The sequence below is a fragment of the Crotalus tigris genome, unplaced genomic scaffold, assembly GCF_016545835.1.
Source record: "Crotalus tigris isolate CLP2741 ecotype Arizona unplaced genomic scaffold, ASM1654583v1 scf7180000023746.1698619, whole genome shotgun sequence".
Taxonomy (NCBI): domain Eukaryota; kingdom Metazoa; phylum Chordata; class Lepidosauria; order Squamata; family Viperidae; genus Crotalus; species Crotalus tigris.
The window spans coordinates 655746-672802 of record NW_024100155.1 but is presented as its reverse complement, the minus strand read 5'-3'; the positions used below and the strand labels follow the sequence as shown (position 1 = coordinate 672802).

The 17057-nt window shown below is 53.4% G+C and overlaps 1 protein-coding gene across 1 annotated transcript in view; it reads left to right on the top strand.

The window, feature by feature from the left end:
* Positions 1–1027: 1027 nt before the first annotated feature.
* The window catches only part of NR5A1 (nuclear receptor subfamily 5 group A member 1), a 32699-nt gene continuing 16669 nt past the window's right edge, over positions 1028–17057 (top strand). The window contains exons 1-4 of the mRNA XM_039321559.1: positions 1028–1501; positions 6651–6765; positions 11129–11270; positions 13470–14197. Coding sequence (XP_039177493.1) covers positions 1203–1501; positions 6651–6765; positions 11129–11270; positions 13470–14197 — 1284 coding nt within the window. The 5' untranslated portion in view covers positions 1028–1202. The remainder of the gene's footprint in view (positions 1502–6650; positions 6766–11128; positions 11271–13469; positions 14198–17057) is intronic.

Genomic DNA, 17057 nt, shown 5'->3' with positions numbered 1-17057 from the left:
AAACCTGGCAGTGGTGAAACAAGGAGATCCCGGCTGGATTTTTGGAACAATCGTCTCCTCCTTGGGCTTGGAAGTTGGACTGAATGATCTTTGAGGTTCTCCTAAGATCTGCGATGAAGTTGAGAAGAGGCAGAACTCACTCTGGATTAGCCTAGATTCCACTCAGGTAGAAATACCTGAATTTTCGGACATTGTGAAGTCACATTAGGACATTGTAACGTTCTCTCCGAGATGGTTGGGTTCACCATGACCTTCTGGAAGATGGCCACCATCCTTCCTAGTCTTCCCATCCTAGTAGATCCTTCTCCATGTTCTGCTAAGCCTGAGAAGACCTGCCCATCCTTGACTTGGTTCCATTTCTCATTTTTCCCCATCGCAAGGGCCATTGCTCCATCCCTTGGACCACATCTGGATGCATTCTGGTGGGCCTCCTAGCCACGTCTCCATTGGTGCCCGGGAGGGTTTTTTTTTTTTTTTTTTACAAATGTTGGTAGGGCACACCATTCTTCGCCCCTTCTAAAAAAAATTACCCTTTGAACTTGCAAGCCCCCCTCCCCAGAGACCTTTTGCAAAGTGACCTACCAGCTTGTGGGCACCTCCAACCCAGATATAGCTTGGATGCATTTGTGCACAATTTTCTTTTTTCTTTTTTCTTGGTTGATGGATGCATCGCAACTGCCTTTGCGCAGGGGAGCATTTCTGCCAAAGAGACGGTTTAAAAACAAGGCAGGTCTGCAGTCAGACAAAACACACACACACACCCCTCAAGCAGCTCACAAGAGCCAAAATGGAGGTCTGACATCTCTGTGGCCTCCGTGGTGGGTGAACCAGGATGGGATAAAACTCCTGTCTTCCAACTCTGAGTTGGTGAGCAGAAGAAAGAAAAACTGTCCAGGCCAGCAGGACCACGGCAATAAATCCACTCCCTCCCTCCTCCCCCCCCCTATTTTTTTTAATGTTCTCTGTCCACAGAGGGCCCCTCCCTCAACCATCTATTAACAACTTTCGTTCTTGTGTTGCTTTATCTATGGCAAAGGTCCTCTTTATCTTCTCAGCTGCCACATTCTGATGCTGGTTTATGAACAGTGTTTTGTATCTTAATTTCATTTCTTCTTCTTCTTTCTGTTTTTTTTTTTCTTCTTTCTGGTTCTTTTTTTTTTTCTTCTGTTGCTAACACCGTCACGTGGCCATGGAGGAAGCCAATGAAGCAAGAATTTCAACCCTACCATGGTCACCATATGAAGGCGGGGACTGGACGAGTGTTCGGCAAAAGGCTGCGATTGCCTGGACCGGCGCGTCCACAGATTCTACCTGGCAGTGGGGGATCCCGAGCCGGTTGCAAAAGTGGACTCCATGTGGCTCCATCCGGATTAAGACCCGAATTCCAAGGCTTTGGCCTTGCGCCACGTTCACTCTTGGAGAACTTCACAGCTAAGGAGAAGCTGGTGGAATCATCAGCCGGGGAGAGAAAAAGAGAGAGAATCCAAGGGCTACTTTCCAAGTAAGTGATTGATAACAGCCACTGCCAAGGTCATTTCAACAATTGTACTTTTATCTACTTCTGCAATGATAATTCCTTGTCTCTAGCTAGGGGTGAGGTGGGACGGAGAGCTGGTGGCATTGTCGGACAATCTCTCCATTTAGGCCGGCCGTGGCCTGGAAGAAGATCTCACCTCCTGAATAGGTTGAACTGGAAGTAGAATCCTTCCACGGTCTCTTCCTTACTTGGGGAGACTTGGAATCTGCCAGTTCTGTTCTTCCCCCACCATCGGGGCTACCTTCTTCTCCAGCTGATCAGGAGGAACTTTCCCTGACAAAGTTTCCATGGTGGGTCCCAACAAGTCTCGCTTCCACAACCTGCTCTGACAGGGGGAGGGAAAGTTTTGTTTAGAAAAAGGGGATGCTGGGCTCAGACGCATGAATTTGAACGCCAGCAGCATCAGGGTGTTTTTGCTCTCTTGGTAGAGAGCACGCACCAATCTCCCCCCAAATACAGAAAGTGACCCTACTCACATCTTAGCGCTGCAAGCAGATAATGTTTTGAGACCTCCATTTTTCAGGTGAATGTGTAGATGAGAAGGCCTGCTAGAAATGGATGAGGCTGGGACCGGTTGCTTTGTTGTTGTAGTGGATTGTCCTTTTTCACTCCATGACAAATTCCAGAGTCCAAAAGACCTTACAAGGTTCCTTGTAAACTGAGGAAAAACTCTTTTAGTCCCCCAAAGAAAGGTCTTAGAGGTCACCCAGCCTGCTTTTGGTTTTGGCTTTGGGATAGCAGAATTCCTAACTCTTATGTTTGGAGACAGGGAAAGAGAGAAGTCATGTGGCTTTTCGGGAATTTGGTGTATTCTTTCGTTGTCCACAGTTCTCCAAATCGTTCTGTGAAAATCCAGATTTTCCTTCAGAAGGAGGCCCTGAGCAGTTATTCTTACTCTCTCGGGCATTAGAGCAGGAGTCTTCCCGTCAGATGGAAGCTTATTGATTTCTGCAAACTGACCAGGGCCGGTCAGTTTCAGCGTGACTTGGCTTCCTCTTCTGAGGTCTTGTGGGATGGTCAAAAAGAAGATGGGGTAACATTTTGGCCTGGGTCTCTCTTGAATTCCACGCATAGGGGACATCAGAGGAACAGAGGGGACAATTTTGGTGTCCGTTGTTCTAGATCAGAGGTCCCCAACCTTTTGGCACTGGGGACCGGTTCCGTGGAGAGAAGCTTTTCCGCGGACAGGAGGGTGCGTGGTTTTGTGTGCTGCCTGCATCCCGCGGATGGGGCTTGGCTTGTCTGTGCGGACCGGTTGCTGGCATGCCACGGCCCAGTACCGGTTCACGGATGAGGGTTGGGGACCCCTGTTCTAGACTTATTCCCCTCTATTACCATACATGCTCTCTGCAAAGTTTGTTGAAGGCCAACGCCATCTTTTTGACCAAGCTAAGGCTGGCGGCTGCTGCCTGTAGTTTTCCAGATGTTGGACTGCCCCTCAAGCACCCTTCCAACTGACTGCACATCTGGGCAGTCCCTTCCCAGATGCAAACCTAAAAATTGGCCTAAAGTTGTCTACTTCTTCCAAGGTTCAGCCTTGCAGGCTTCAGGCTGGCCTTGAAGGAGCTACACTCTGCCTATGTTTAGGGGCACTCTGCCTCTCCCCAGCTACCCTGGTTCCAGCACTAAACAAGCATTCATTCCTCTGCCACAGGGTTTGAGGCTTCTGCTTGTCTCCCATTTCCCCTCCAGGGGAGGAGGAGGCTGCGTTTACATGCAGGAAATGCTTCCTTCCCGAACGGCTGCCTGCCCCGAGGAAAGACAATGTGAGGCGGGGGGGGGGGGGGAGAGTGAGGAGTGCCCCCTCCCCACACGGAGCCTCAATGCAAAGGCGCCTTCACCTGGAGGGGGATTGTGCAAGACTGTGACTTGCACTTTTGTGTGTGTGTGTGTGTGTGTGTGTCTGGGTGTAAATATAAGCAGTGCCCGCTCCCCGCCACCAGGACGGCCTCTGTCCCCGCAGCGCAATCATACTCCTTGCAGCCAGCTCCTTGAGGAGGTAGCTTTCAAGGTGCGCAGATTTGAAGAAGGCTGCCTCCCGTAGGGGGGATGAAGGCGTAAAGGCTCCCCATCTTTGGACCTCTAAAGAGGCTGGCCTGGCCTGGCCTGGCCGGAGAGGAGGAGAGGAGGCAAGGCTCTCTTAGTTTACTCGCCTGAGTTTGCTTTCGATTCCACCGGGGTCTGTTGTTCCTCCTCCAGCAGCTTTTCCACGGCTGCTAGCTCTCTCGGCGGGCTGGCAAGGAAGTTAGGGGGATCCGATTGTCTTCTGTCGCCGGAGCCTTTGGGAAGGAAAAGCAAAGCGTTGTGGGCACCCTCACGGATAGACAGACAGACAGACAGACAGACACACACACACACACACAGGGGGATGTGTGACTCAGGGCCCAGGAGCAAAAATTGGGGACTTGTACGGGGAATATTTGCCTTTGCTGGGCCAGCAAAAGCACCCCCAGAGTTTGATGCCAAGATAGAAGCAGGAGCAACGCTGAAGGCAGCAGTGGGCACACAAGAGCCTTCGGAAGCGTTTGGATGACCTTTCGAGGATCCCATCCCAGGGCTCAAAGGCTGCAGGGCGGAAACAATCCTTCTTTGCACCAATGGAAGCTCATGACGACGCCTGCCCCCCCACCGCCCTTGTAAGAGTTGTGAGTTTTCCTGAGCATCCATCGCACTTGGGGGGGGGGGCGTTTGTTCCATTCTCCCCCCCCACGTGTTCCCCCTTAAGTCAGCAGATTCCTCCTTTCTCTTACCTCTCCCTTGCAAGATTCTGAGGGGGGGGGCTGGTGCTGTCCTGCACCTCGGAGCGCTTCTCCGCCCCCCCCTCCGGGAAATTCCATCGTGGGGGAGGGCAGAAGAGGAAGTACACACACACACACACACCCCTGCCCTCCCTGTTTTCTCTATTGTTGGTTCAGACCAACAATAGGGCTTTGTGACTTCTTGCCTGGTGTGATACAATTAACCCTGAACGCCAGAGCTGATTCTGTTAAGACTTAAGCCGTTTGGGAAGTGTTTGTCTGTGCGGATGTGTGTTTTGCCCCCTTCTCTCCCCCCCCCCTCTCTCAGGGTATAACTCTAGTTCTTCCCTCCCTCCCTCCCCCTTCCTATTTCCTCCCTCATTCTCCTTCCTTCCTTCCCTCCCTCCCTCCCCCTTCCTATTTCCTCCCTCATTCTCCTTCCTTCCTTCCTGTTCAAGGGCACCCAAAAATTATAGAATTCGTTAGACTTTGTCCCTTCCTCCTTCCTTCTTTCCTTCCTTCCCTCCCTCCCCCTTCCTCCTCCTCCATTCTCCTTCCTTCCTTCCTTCCTTCCTTCCCTCCCTCCCTCTTCCTATTTCCTTCCTTCCCTCCCTCCCTCTTCCTCCTCCTCCATTCTCCTTCCTTCCTTCCTTCCTTCTTTCCTTCCTTCCCTCCCTCCCTCCCCCTTCCTCCTCCTCCATTCTCCTTCCTTCCTTCCCTCCCTCCCTCTTCCTATTTCCTTCCTTCCCTCCCTCCCCCTTCCTCCTCCTCCATTCTCCTTCCTTCCTTCCTTCCTTCCTTCCTTCTTTCCTTCCTTCCCTCCCTCCTTCCCCCTTCCTCCTCCTCCATTCTCCTTCCTTCCTTCCCTCCTTCCCCCTTCCTATTTCCTTCCTTCCCTCCCTCCCTCTTCCTCCTCCTTCATTCTCCTTCCTTCTTTCCTTCCTTCCTTCCCTCCCTCCCCCTTCCTATTTCCTTCCTTCCCTCCCTCCTTCTTCCTCCTCCTTCATTCTCCTTCATTCTTTCCTTCCTTCCTTCCCTCCCTCATTCTCCTGTCTTCCTTCTTTCCTTCCCTCCCTCCCTCCCTCTTCCTATTTCCTTCCTTCCTTCCTTCCTTCCTTCCTCCCTCCCTTCCTTCCTCTCTCTCCTAGGAGATGTCCTAGCTCTAACGCACCTTTATTCCACCTTTCTTCCACGGAAGGAAAAGAAGAAGGCTTCAGAACACCTTGGCAAAGGGTGGGGCGAAGAGTCAGAGTCCCCCCCCCCTCCAGCCACTCGATGGAGAAATCTCTTAGGCTACCTGAACCCCTTGCCTTGCCCGGCCCCGAAGGCTCCGGACTACGGTTTCCATCCTGACGTTTCCAGCTCTTGACCCGGAGTGATGGGGGCTGTGTGCCAACCCCCCACGGAGGCAGCTGAAAGGGGAAGTTGGTCACCCGGGGGAGGGGCAGAAAGTCAGGGGCCAGGTTTGTGTGGGTGCTTGCCTCTGTGTGTGTGTGTGTGCGTTTGTGTGTGTGTGTGTGTGTGTCTAAGGTCGGCTTTTCTTCTTCTCCGGATCGTTCCAACGTTCAGCATGCCTGCTGCCGAAGCGAGCGCTGATGGTTTACTTTTCTGGCGTGGGCGAAATCCCCGCGAGACGGGCCTCTCCAATCTCCATTCACCCGGTCTTAGCCCGAGCCACAAGCGCCTTTTTACCCGAGTCTAGACCAGTCCAGGCACCGCTCGGCTGAAGGTGCATGGCAAGCCCCCTCGGAAGCGGCTCAGTGGGGTAAACGGGGTTCCGTCCATCAAGAAGAACCCGCGTGGGGTCTCGGAGCGCAGGGCCCAGGCGCCCCGGGGTGGTGGTGGTGGGGAAGCCAGCCCAGCCCCCCCCCAGGGAGGGAGAGAGAGCGAGCACCCCCGCAGCCTCGCAGCCTCTCTGCAGACTGCCTGGAGCGGCCGGTGCGCTCCGTCGGGGCTCTGATTCCGTGGGGGTGGGGGTGAGGAAGGCAGAAGCGACCCTGCCCCCCCCTCGACCTGGGGGCAGAAACGAGGAGGCGGAGGCTGGGTGCTGGTGGGTGGGGGTAGAGGGGAGGGGTGGACTCTGGCCGAGCCCGCCCCCCCCCCGCGGGAGCCATCTCAGTGCCCTCCTTCCCCGGGGGTGGGGTGGAGTGGGGTGGGGGCTCCCTTGGCGTCCCCGCCCGCCCAAGAAGCGGTGCGGAGGCGCAAGCGGGCGCACACCTCCGCGCGGCTATAAAGCTGCCCGCTTGCCCGCTTGCCCCCCACTCTCTCTGGCCGCCGCTCGTCGGGGCACCCTCCCTCTCCCCTCCCTTTTTTGGCCGGGGAGGTCCCGGACAGGCGCTGCCCCGGCTCTTCTCCTTCCCTCCCCCCCCCCGCAGGCCCGCGGAGGTGATGGATTATTCCTACGACGAAGACCTGGACGAACTGTGTCCCGTGTGCGGGGATAAAGTCTCGGGCTACCACTACGGACTGCTGACCTGCGAAAGTTGCAAGGTAGGTCCTTGGGGAGGGGGCTGTAGGGGCGGGCGGGGGGGGGCGGGAAGGCAGAGCCCCCCCCCCGGAATTATCATAGTCAATGTCGGCCAGCAAAATGGGGAGGAGGGTCGCTGAATGCCCCTGGCACCCCAAAAGAGACCCCCCCCGGCGGCTTCTGAGTTTCGGAGGGCGGAGAGGAAGAAGATTTTGGGGGGGGGGAGTCTTTATTCCTCCCCCCCCCCACGAATGGGAGAAGAGTTGGCGAGCAAAAGGAAGGCCGGGCTCCAAAGCCAAAAGCCCCGGAGCCATTTACGCGTCGGATCCGGCCCTCTTGACGGCAAAGAAAGAATAGGAAGAAGAATAATCCGAATTTAATATTCATAATCGGCCTTCGGCACTCGCTGGCAGGCTTCGGGTTTTTGTTTTTTAAATATAATTTGGCTGGTCCAATTGCACGCCTGAGCAGCAAAAAAAAAACCCCAAAACCTCCGCCTCGGTGGGTTGGTTTAATTTGGTGTGTCTGTGTGTGTGTGTGTGTTTTAAAGCAGATGTTTTTCGCCGCTGGGTCGAAGCGAAGGCCGCGCGGTCGGCCTCTGCGCGGAATGTGTTCGATTTCGTTTTTTATTTAGAATTCTTAAGAATGTAGAATTCTAGAATTTAGCTTCGAATTCGTTTTCGGGGCGATTCCGTGCCTCGGCGGGCTGGGCTCGGCCTTTCGGGGGGGACCCTTTCGCGCTGCAGGACCGAAAACCCGTCGATTTCTTTTCGGAATTCAAAATTCCGGCCAGTTCCCAACGAATTTCGGCTCTTCTCTGATTTTTTTTTTCTTTTCTTTAAAAAACAACAACAACAAAAAAAAAAAACCGGGCGTCAATTCCTCCGAACCGGGAAGGGGGAAAAAAAAAAAACCGCTTTAGAGATCCAGATGTTAAAATGAGCCCCCCCCCCCATTTATTTATTTTCCGGGGTCGGTTAAGCAGCAGCAGTAGCGAGCCTCAATCCGGCGTCACTCCAGCCTTCTTTCCTGACGCCGCCGCCGCTTCGTTCGGAAAGATTTTTCTGGGAAGAGAGAGAGAAAAAGAGAGAGAGAGAGAGAGAGAGGGAGGGAGAAAGAATGGAAAGTTCTTTATCTTTGGAAAAGAAGACGAAGGGATGGAGGAAAAAAAAATAGGAGAGAGAGAAACAGAGAGAGAGAGAGAGAGAGAGGAGGAGGAGGAAAGAAACGGAGGGGAGAATCTGTTTGAATCCAACTCCTCCGGTTCTCCATCTGCAGCCTAGGAAGGGAACGGCATTCCAAGAACGCGGAAGAGACGCTGCCAGTCACTTTTTCTCCTTTTTAACATGTATGTATGTATGTATGTATGTATGTATGTATGTAGGTCTTTGGTTGTTCGGGTTTTCTCCCGCGTAAAATTGGAATTTTTACGCTGGAGAAAACCCGAACAACCAAAGACCTACATACAAACACCCGCATATATATATATGTGTGTGTGTATATGTGTGTGTGTGTATATATGTGTGTGTGTGTGTGTGTGTGTGTGTGTGTGTGTGTATTGGGGGGAGGGGGCAATGAAACCCCGCGAGTTTAATTTCGCGTTTGAAGAAAGGAAGGTGGTCTTTTTTTGCTCTGTTCAGCATTTTCCTAAATATTTTGAGATGGGAAATAGGGAGAGAAATGGCGCCTTCTGGTTAGAAACGAAAGCCAACCGGTGGGCAGTCGGCCCCCTTTTCTGGGCTTCCGCGACCCCCCCCCGCCGCTCGTCCCTCGGAGGGTCTGCCGAACTGGGGCGCTCCGAGGCTCCGAACTGGGCCGCGCGGGGGGGGGTCTCCCTGGGTTTCTTTGGGCCTCAGAGGGGCAGAGGGAATTTAATTTGGGGAGGGGGGGTGAATGCGGAAAAATCCTTCCCATTATTATTATTATTATTACTATTATTATTATTATTATGGGGAGGGGAGTGAATGCGGAAAAATCCTTCCCATTATTATTATTATTATTACTATTATTATTATTATTATGGGGAGGGGAGTGAATGCGGAAAAATCCTTCCCATTATTATTATTATTATTATTATTATTATGGGGAGGGGGGTGAATGCGGAAAAATCCTTCCCATTATTATTATTATTATTATTATTATTATTATTATTATTATGGGGAGGGGAGTGAATGCGGAAAAATCCTTCCCATTATTATTATTATTATTATTATTATTATTATTATTATTATTATTATTATGGGGAGGGGGGTGAATGCGGAAAAATCCTTCCCATTATTATTATTATTATTATTATTATTATTATTATTATTATTTCTAGTTTAATTCTGATCGAGGGGTTTTTTTACACCGGGCGCTTCGAAATGGGCTGGGGGAGAAGAAGTGACTGTGTCCTTCAACCAAGCCCCGTCCCCAAACGACCTCTCCCCACTTTTAAGAAGGGGACTGTCTGTCCCCTTAAAACGCGGGTCGCCTTCATTTTAAGATCAACGCGGGGCCTTTACAGAAAAAATAAATAGCTTGTTTTTCTTCCTTTGGCTATTTTCATGCGGTTTGGGGACAGGAGAGGGTTGATTCTCCAGTTTGGGGAGGGTCGTGAAAATGGTCGCCCCTGGTCGGGAGAGGATCCTCGCCCTTGGATTTGAGGGGTGGGCGAGGGAAAGAAAGGAGAACGGAGCGCGTGGTTGTTTTTTTTTACGAAGCGTGGGAAATCTGGAGATCGTGGGGGTCGTATTAAAACAGGAATTCGCACGTTAGTGTCAATGGAATAATTTCTTATTAAGGCGCGCCATCTTAGAAAGAACCTCGGGTTCATAGTGATAACGCTATTTTAAATAATTACAACGATTAACAAGTCAATATCTACGAAGATTCTCAGTCATCCGGTCAACCTTGTCCCCAAGATGCTTTTTTTAATTTTTTTTTTCCCGTCTACGAGGCAACTGGACTTTCTTGTTTTTCTTTGAAGACGTTTCGCTTCTTCAGAAGCTTCTTTGGGCGAGAAGCGAAACGTCTTCAAAAGAAAACAAGAAACTCCAGTTGCCTCGCGGAGGGGGGGAAAAAAAAAGGCATCTTTGGGATTAACCAGCCAACAGTTTTTGCATTGTTGTCACAACCTGTTCAACCGGTCCTTCCAGTTAGGCCAGGATTATAAGCCCATTTCACGGATGGGCACTGAGGCCAGAATTATAAGCCCATTTCACGGATGGGCACTGAGGCCAGAGAACGAACGGCTGAATTCCTGCAGGGACTGGAATTCCCTGCATGGGGCTCACGCTTGGCTACTCTTCCAGGTTAACCTACCTCGCAGGGCTGGGGTGAGGATAATACGAGGAGAGGGAGCAGTAGGTCGGTCAGGCCAGCCTAAATAATTTCCGTAAAAATGTCCCGTGTTAAATTGTGTGAATCTGTGTGAATTTGGATGCCTTGAGGACGTGTCCCCCCCCCAAAAAAAACGGGGGACACGGTTTTTTTTGAACCAGTTTTACAGTGAGCTGTGGAATTGTATCCAGAGCCGGGCTTGAGACTTTGGACTGCGTTGACACGCCGGCAAACTTTCTAAAATTATTATTATTATTATGGATCATCGCACAGTCAGCCAGATGTTCAGACTGGATTTGGCATTTGGTCTACCTATCGAGTCCTTACCCAGGACCTGGGATAGGCAGATGTGGATGTTTGATGGTATTACAGGTATCGTCGCAGGATGGAAGCAGTTCCTAGTAAGGCCGCCTTTTGCAATTGACTAATAGCGAATTTGTCAATGTCGATGATGGTGTCCAAGTGGTGCTCCAGTTGTTTTGGGATTGCACCCAAGGAGCCTATGACTATTGGTACCACCCTTGCTTGCTTTTGCCACAGTCTTTCTCTTTCTATTTGTAGGTCTTTGTATTTTGTGATCTTCTCCAGTTCTTTCTCGTCTATTCTGCTGTCTCCAGGCACTGCCACGTCCACTATCCAGACTTTTGGACGTGGCAGTGCCTGGAGACAGCAGAATATTATTATATTATCATAATATAATATATTATATATTATATTATCATAATATAATATATAATTTATTATTATTATTATTATTATTATTATTATTATTATTATTATTATTATTATTTATGATGTTCCCACGAAGAAAAGATAAAACATGAAACGGCGCCGCAGCCAAACCGATTCGGGCTTCGCGGTGGTTCGTTTGGGGGATCTAAGGGGGTCTTTGGACCCTCTGCTCCCGGGACAGACCAGGGGAATCTGGGGTTTCAATCCCCAGATAAGGGGGTTTTCCAGATTGGGGTGGGGGCGCTGAAACCCCCCCCCTATCTAGGAGAGGGTCGTTTCCCGCGCCCGCTTGCGCTCCTTCCTTCTTCCCTCCCGTCTCCCTCTCTCCCCCAGGGCTTCTTCAAGAGAACCGTGCAGAACAACAAGCACTACACGTGTACCGAGACCCAGAACTGCAAGATCGACAAGACGCAGCGGAAAAGGTGTCCTTACTGCCGTTTCCAGAAGTGCCTGGCCGTGGGGATGCGACTGGAAGGTGAGCGCTCTGGGGTCTGCCTTGGGGGGGGGAGCGGGGGGGGCGTCCTTGCCTTCGCTGGGGAGGGGCGAGAGAAGGAGGGAGAGCCCCTCTAGCTTTACTCCCACGGAGGGCAGCCAGGTGGGTTTCTGTCCCCTCTTCCCGGGTGGACGTGGGCAGGCAAGCAACTCAGCTGCGCCGGCGGCCAGACGGCCTTGGAAAAGCAGAGAAAACGAAAGTGCTTCCCCAGACGGGAGAAAGCGGCGTGGGGGGGGGGAGGAAGGCAGGCAATCTGGCCGAGATTTCTCGCCTGGATCCCCCCCCCCAACAGGGTCCCCCCAAACGTTTGGGGATGGGCTGGAGGTGAGAGAAGGCCAGGCACTCTGCCCATGTTTAGGACACTGGAAACGTCCCAAAGTGTTTCTTTCAGAGGCAACTAGACGACTTCTTCTTCTCCTTCTTCTCCTTCTCCTTCTCCTTCTCCTTCTCCTTCTCCTTCTCCTTCTCCTTCTCCTTCTTCTTCTTCTTCTTCTTCTTCTTCTTCTTCTCCTCCTCCGCCTCCTCCTCCTCCTCCTCTTCTTCTTCTTCTCCTCCTCCCTCCTCCTCCTCCTTTCTTCTTCTTCTCCTCCTCCTCCTCCTCCTCCTCCTCCTTTCTTCTTCTTCCTTCCTTCTTCTTCTTCTTCTTCTTCTTCTTCTTCTTCTTCTTCTTCTTCTTCTTCTTCTTCTTCTTCTTCTTCTTCTTCTTCTTCTTCTTCTTTTCTCTCTCTCTCTCTCTCTCTTTGAAGACGTTTCGCTTCTGGGTCCCAAGAAGCTTCTTCAGCTCTGACTGGATGGTGGGGGGGGGGAAGGGAAAGATTTATATACTCCTTGCAGACCTCTGCTCCTTTATTTTGGTCCTTCTTTTAGTGACCAGCGGTCTGCAAGGGGTATAAATCCTTCCATTCCCCCCCCCCACCGCCATCCAGTCAGAGCTGAAGAAGCTTCTGGGATGAGAAGCGAAAGGTCTTCAAGAAAAGTCCAGTTGCCTTTTTTTTTTTAAAAAAAGGGCCCTTTGCGACCACCGTGGCCTGGAAGACTGAGAATGTCCATAGACACTCCCGTCCAAAGTTGCTCTCTTTCCGAGAGAGGCCCTGGGTGCCCCCCCCACCCCTCTCTGGACGAGAGCTTCACTGCCGCTCAACGAATCGGGGTTGACCCAGCCCTATTCCTGCCTTTGGAACTCCCCGAGACATTAAAAAAACGGGGGAAGGTTTCTTTGAGCCCCGAAAACCATGGGCGGGCTCCTTTTTTTTTTTTTTGGTGGTCCGCTCCTTTTTTGGAGGCGCCAAGGCAGCTGGGGGAAACCTTGAATCTTCCACTGGGGGGGGGGAGGGAGGAAAGGAAAGAAAAAAAAAAAACAACCCACGCTTGGGAGCAGCCCGGGGAAACGCGTCGTGTGGACGCGAGCCTTGAAGCGGGGTGCAATCAGGGCTGCTGCTCCGGGGACTGGGGGGGGGGAAGACCCATAGAGCAGGGCAGGCGCTCATTTGAAGGAGGGGGAAGGGTGCCCTGCGCCCTTCACCTGCGCTGGGGAGGACGTGGGGGGGGGCGCCCCCCCCTCAATTTCTTTCCTTCCCCGCCTCGCTGCGCCTGGAGGAACTGTAGAAGGAAAACTTCTTTTTACATTGAGGGTGTTCCCTTCGCCTTTCCGCCCCCCCTTTTTCTCCCCCCCCCGCAAGGAACTTCTCGGCTCGCTCTCTCTGTTCCCCCCTCCCCACAATTCCCCAATCTTCATGGCTCTGTTTGGCGGGGGGGGGGGGGAAGGAGAGCCGGACAGGCAACGGAGAGGCCTCTTGCGCAAAAGCGCTCCGGACTCCCCATGTCGGGGGAGGCAGCCCCGTCTTGTTGCAAGGCGGCCGCGGCCTTGAGAACCCGCCGGGGACTTGGTGGGTGGGGAGCAGCAAGGCCAGGCCGAGGAGCCCCCCCCCCCATACACACACACCACTGGGGAAAAGCCGGCGAAGCCAGAGGCTCGTCGGGGTGCTTGCCAAACAGCAACGTCCCGTTCGCCAGGGCTCTTTCCTCTGGGGCTGCTCTCCATCCTCCTCCCCCCCCCTTGAGAGGCAGGGGGGGGAGCCCTTCTCCGCTCAAGTCCCCCCCCCCACCGACGGGCAGGGGGGGGTCTCCGTCGGCCTCCTCTCCCCCCCCCCGACCCCTCTCCGCTGCTCCTCTTCCTTGCAGCCGTGCGCGCCGACCGAATGCGCGGCGGGCGGAACAAATTCGGCCCGATGTACAAGCGGGACCGGGCGCTGAAGCAGCAGAAGAAGGCGCTGATCCGGGCCAACGGCTTCAAGCTGGAGACGGTGCCCCCGCCGCCCCCCATCGTCTCGCCCGTGCAGGCGGTGGACTACGGGGGTCTGCCGCCCTCCTTGCAAGGCTTGGGGGGTCACCACCAGCCCCCGGCCGGGCCGGCCAAGGGGCTGCCGCCGCCCAGCGCCGCTGCCATGACCCCGATCGACTACCAGCGCAGCCCCTACGGGACCCCCGCCCTGGCCGCCCCCGGCCCACCGGGGCCCGGGGCCCTCTCGGGCTACCACTACCCTCCTTTCGCCAGCCGGGCCATCAAGTCCGAGTTCCCGGAGCCCTACGCCGCCCCCCCTCCTCACGAGGCCGGCCCTGCCTACCCCTTCCCGGAGCCCTATCCGGGAGGAGGCGGCGGGGGCGGCGGCGGTGGGGTCTCGCCCGCCACGGCGCTGGACGTGCCCGAAGTGATGCTGAAGCTGCTGCAGCTGGAAGTGGACGAGGGGCAGCTGAAGGAGCGCATCCTGAGCTGCCTGCAGCAGCAGGAGCAGAGCAAAGGGCGGCCTGAGAAGCTGAGCACCTTCGGGCTTCTGTGCAGGATGGCCGACCAGACCCTCTTCGCCATCGTGGAGTGGGCTCGCAGCTGCATCTTCTTCAAAGAGCTGGAGGTGAGACACACACACACACACACACACACACTGTGTGCGAGGTTGGGGAGGGAGGAGGGGAGGGAGGGAGACCCTCTCCCCCCAAAAGCAGCACTGCAGGGGACTTTCTCCCCCCCCCACGTTCCCCAAGCATCCCAGACTGGCTGGGGCGCGTGGGGCTTAACGCAGGTTCTGCAGCGGTCTCAGGCCAGGAAGCCCATCGTCCCCAGCCTGCCTCCCTGGCTGGGCAGCACGGGGCTTCCCCTGGGAGAGAGCCCTTGGGGCAGCTTCTGCAGCGGTCTCGGGTCGGGAAGCCCATCATCCCCGGCCTCGTTGGCTGAGGAGCATGGGGCGTCCTGGGATGAGAGCTCTGGGTTGGAGCCAGTGCTGGGAGCTTGACGTGGGACCGTGACTGGCCCAGCTGGGTTCTCTTTCTAAAGCAGCCTTAGGGGAAGGGTGACCCCCTCTTTCCCTGGTTCTGTCTCAGGCCAGAAAGCCCATTGTCCCCAGCCTCACTGGCTGGGGAGCATGGAGCTTCCTGGGGAGAGCCCTTGGTTGGAGCCAGTGCTGGGAGTTTGAACTGGGAGCATTACTGGGTTTTCTTTGTAAAGCAGCCTCAGAGGAGACATCTGGAGAACCGGGGGGCGGGGGGGTCCTTTCCTGAGATAGGGTGTGCCTCTGTTTCCCCATGTGTGAATGGGGTGTGCTTCTGTTTCCCCATGTGTGAATGGGGGAACTTTACGGGGTGCGCTTTGTGTGACCAGCTGGTCCCCAGGCTTGATATGCCGAGTCAACAATGGATGGGGAACAGGGGGAGGGCAGGGGGAGGGGGCACTTCTTGGGCTCTGAAGTTGGGGGGGGAGGGTCCAGCCTTGGGGGGGCAAGGTCTCCCCCAGAAAGAGAGCTCAAGGACAGGGTCTGAGACCCAGCAGGGACCTCCAGATGTTGCCACACACCTGGAGAGGGCCAGCTGGAGAGGGCCAGCTGTAGCTGCTATTTTTGTAGGAGAGGAAGGAGAAATCGACCTGTGTGTTTGTGCGACCTGTGTTTGTGCGTGTCCATAAAAGAGTGTGCATCTCCAGGACAGGCTGTGGTCCAAGGAAAGAGGACTCCTTCTGCAAGCTCGCGTCCAACGCATTTGGAGAGCTAGCCAGAAGAGTAGAAAGGGGTGTGTGAATTCGTGTTGACCATGGTTTGTGGCCTGGGGAGAGACCCTCCCCTCTCGGTGGAGTTTGCCTGCTCTACCCCCAATTCCTGTTCTCCCCAGTGCAAGGCCAGACCCTGACCCTTCTTTTTTTTTTTCTCTGTATCCCTTTCCCTATTTGGGGGTAGACTGCCCCTGTGCCTGGAGGTTTCATTGGCTAACAGGCCACCCGATTCTGCTTGTCCTGAAATCTCTGCCCTTTCATGTAAAAAATACCTTCTTGAAGGAGAGAGAGAGCACAATTTCTGTTGGGAAGTGTTGCTCACCCGTTGAAATCCTTCCTTCCTTCCTTCCTTCCTTCCTTCCTTCCTTCCTTCCTTCCTTCCTTCCTTCCTTCCTTCCTCTCATTCTCATCTCCTTCCTTGCTTTCTCCCTCCCTCCTTCCTTCCCTCTCTGCCTCTCCTTCCTTCCTTCCTTCCTTCCTTCCTTCCTTCCTTCCTTCCTTCCTCTCATTCTCATCTCCTCCTTCCCTTCCTTCCTTCCTCCCTCCCTCCTTCCTTCCTTCTTCTCATTCTCATCTCCTTCCTTGCTTCCTCCCTCCCTCCTTCCTTCCCTTTCTGCCCCTCCTTCCTTCCTTCCTTCCTTCCTTCCTTCCTTCCTTCCTTCTTCTCATTCTCATCTCCTTCCTTCCCTTTCCTAATTTTCATTCTCATCTCCTCCTTCCCCTTCCTCCTTCCTTCCTTCCTTCCTTCCTTCCTTCCTTCCTTCCTTCCTTCCTCTCATTCTCATCTCCTTCCTTCCCTTTCCTAATTTTCATTCTCATCTCCTCCTTCCCTTCCTCCTTCCTTCCTTCCTTCCTTCCTTCCTTCCTTCCTTCCTTCCTTCCTCTCATTCTCATCTCCTTCCTTCCCTTTCCTAATTTTCATTCTCATCTCCTCATTCCCTTCTTCCCTCCCTCCTTCCTTCCTTCCTTCCTTCCCTCTCCATTTCTTTCTTTTCTTTTCAACAGGAATTTTTTTAAAAAAAGCTCTGGTGAAAGTGGCTTTCACACCACCTTATAAATCTACTGGTGGGCTAATAATACTAATAAAACCTTTTCTGGCATTCAACACAGACTAATTTACTAGAGGGGTAGTAAAACTCTTCTTCAAATAGGTCCCCCCCCCCTCAAAAAAAAACCCCTTGCTTGGCTCCTGAGACCTCCAAACGTTTTGCAACACCACCACCACCCCATCCCTTCTGTTTTGCTTCCCCATCCCACCACCTCTTCCTCACTCAAAATTCCTACACAAACTTTGTGGAGGGGGGGGGGGAGTTCCTTTGCATCTCCTGATGCCAAAGAGAAAATCCTGGCCGGGAGTTTTTGAACCATCAGGAGGATGAGCAAAGTGGTAAGCCCAAAACAGCTGTGGGGTGTGTGTGTTCTCTGTGAGTGTGTTGTGTGTGTGTGTGTGAGAGAGAGAGAGACAGAGAGAGAGAGACAGAGAAGGGGGAGGATTCAGCTTCAACACCTGTTTTCAAGGCCACAATTCATTCCTCCAACTTTGAAGCAGGATCAAAAAAATAATAAATTGCCTAGGCAGAAGGATTATATTCACAAGTAACTTTATTATGATTTTAACCTATTATGATTTTAACCCGTTGCCTCTTTCCAAGGGTTATGCAAATGTGGCGTTTTTGTTAGCTTTCCCCCCCCCCCAGGGTCTGGTGGGTGACTGGGTGAGTGGGTGGGTGGGA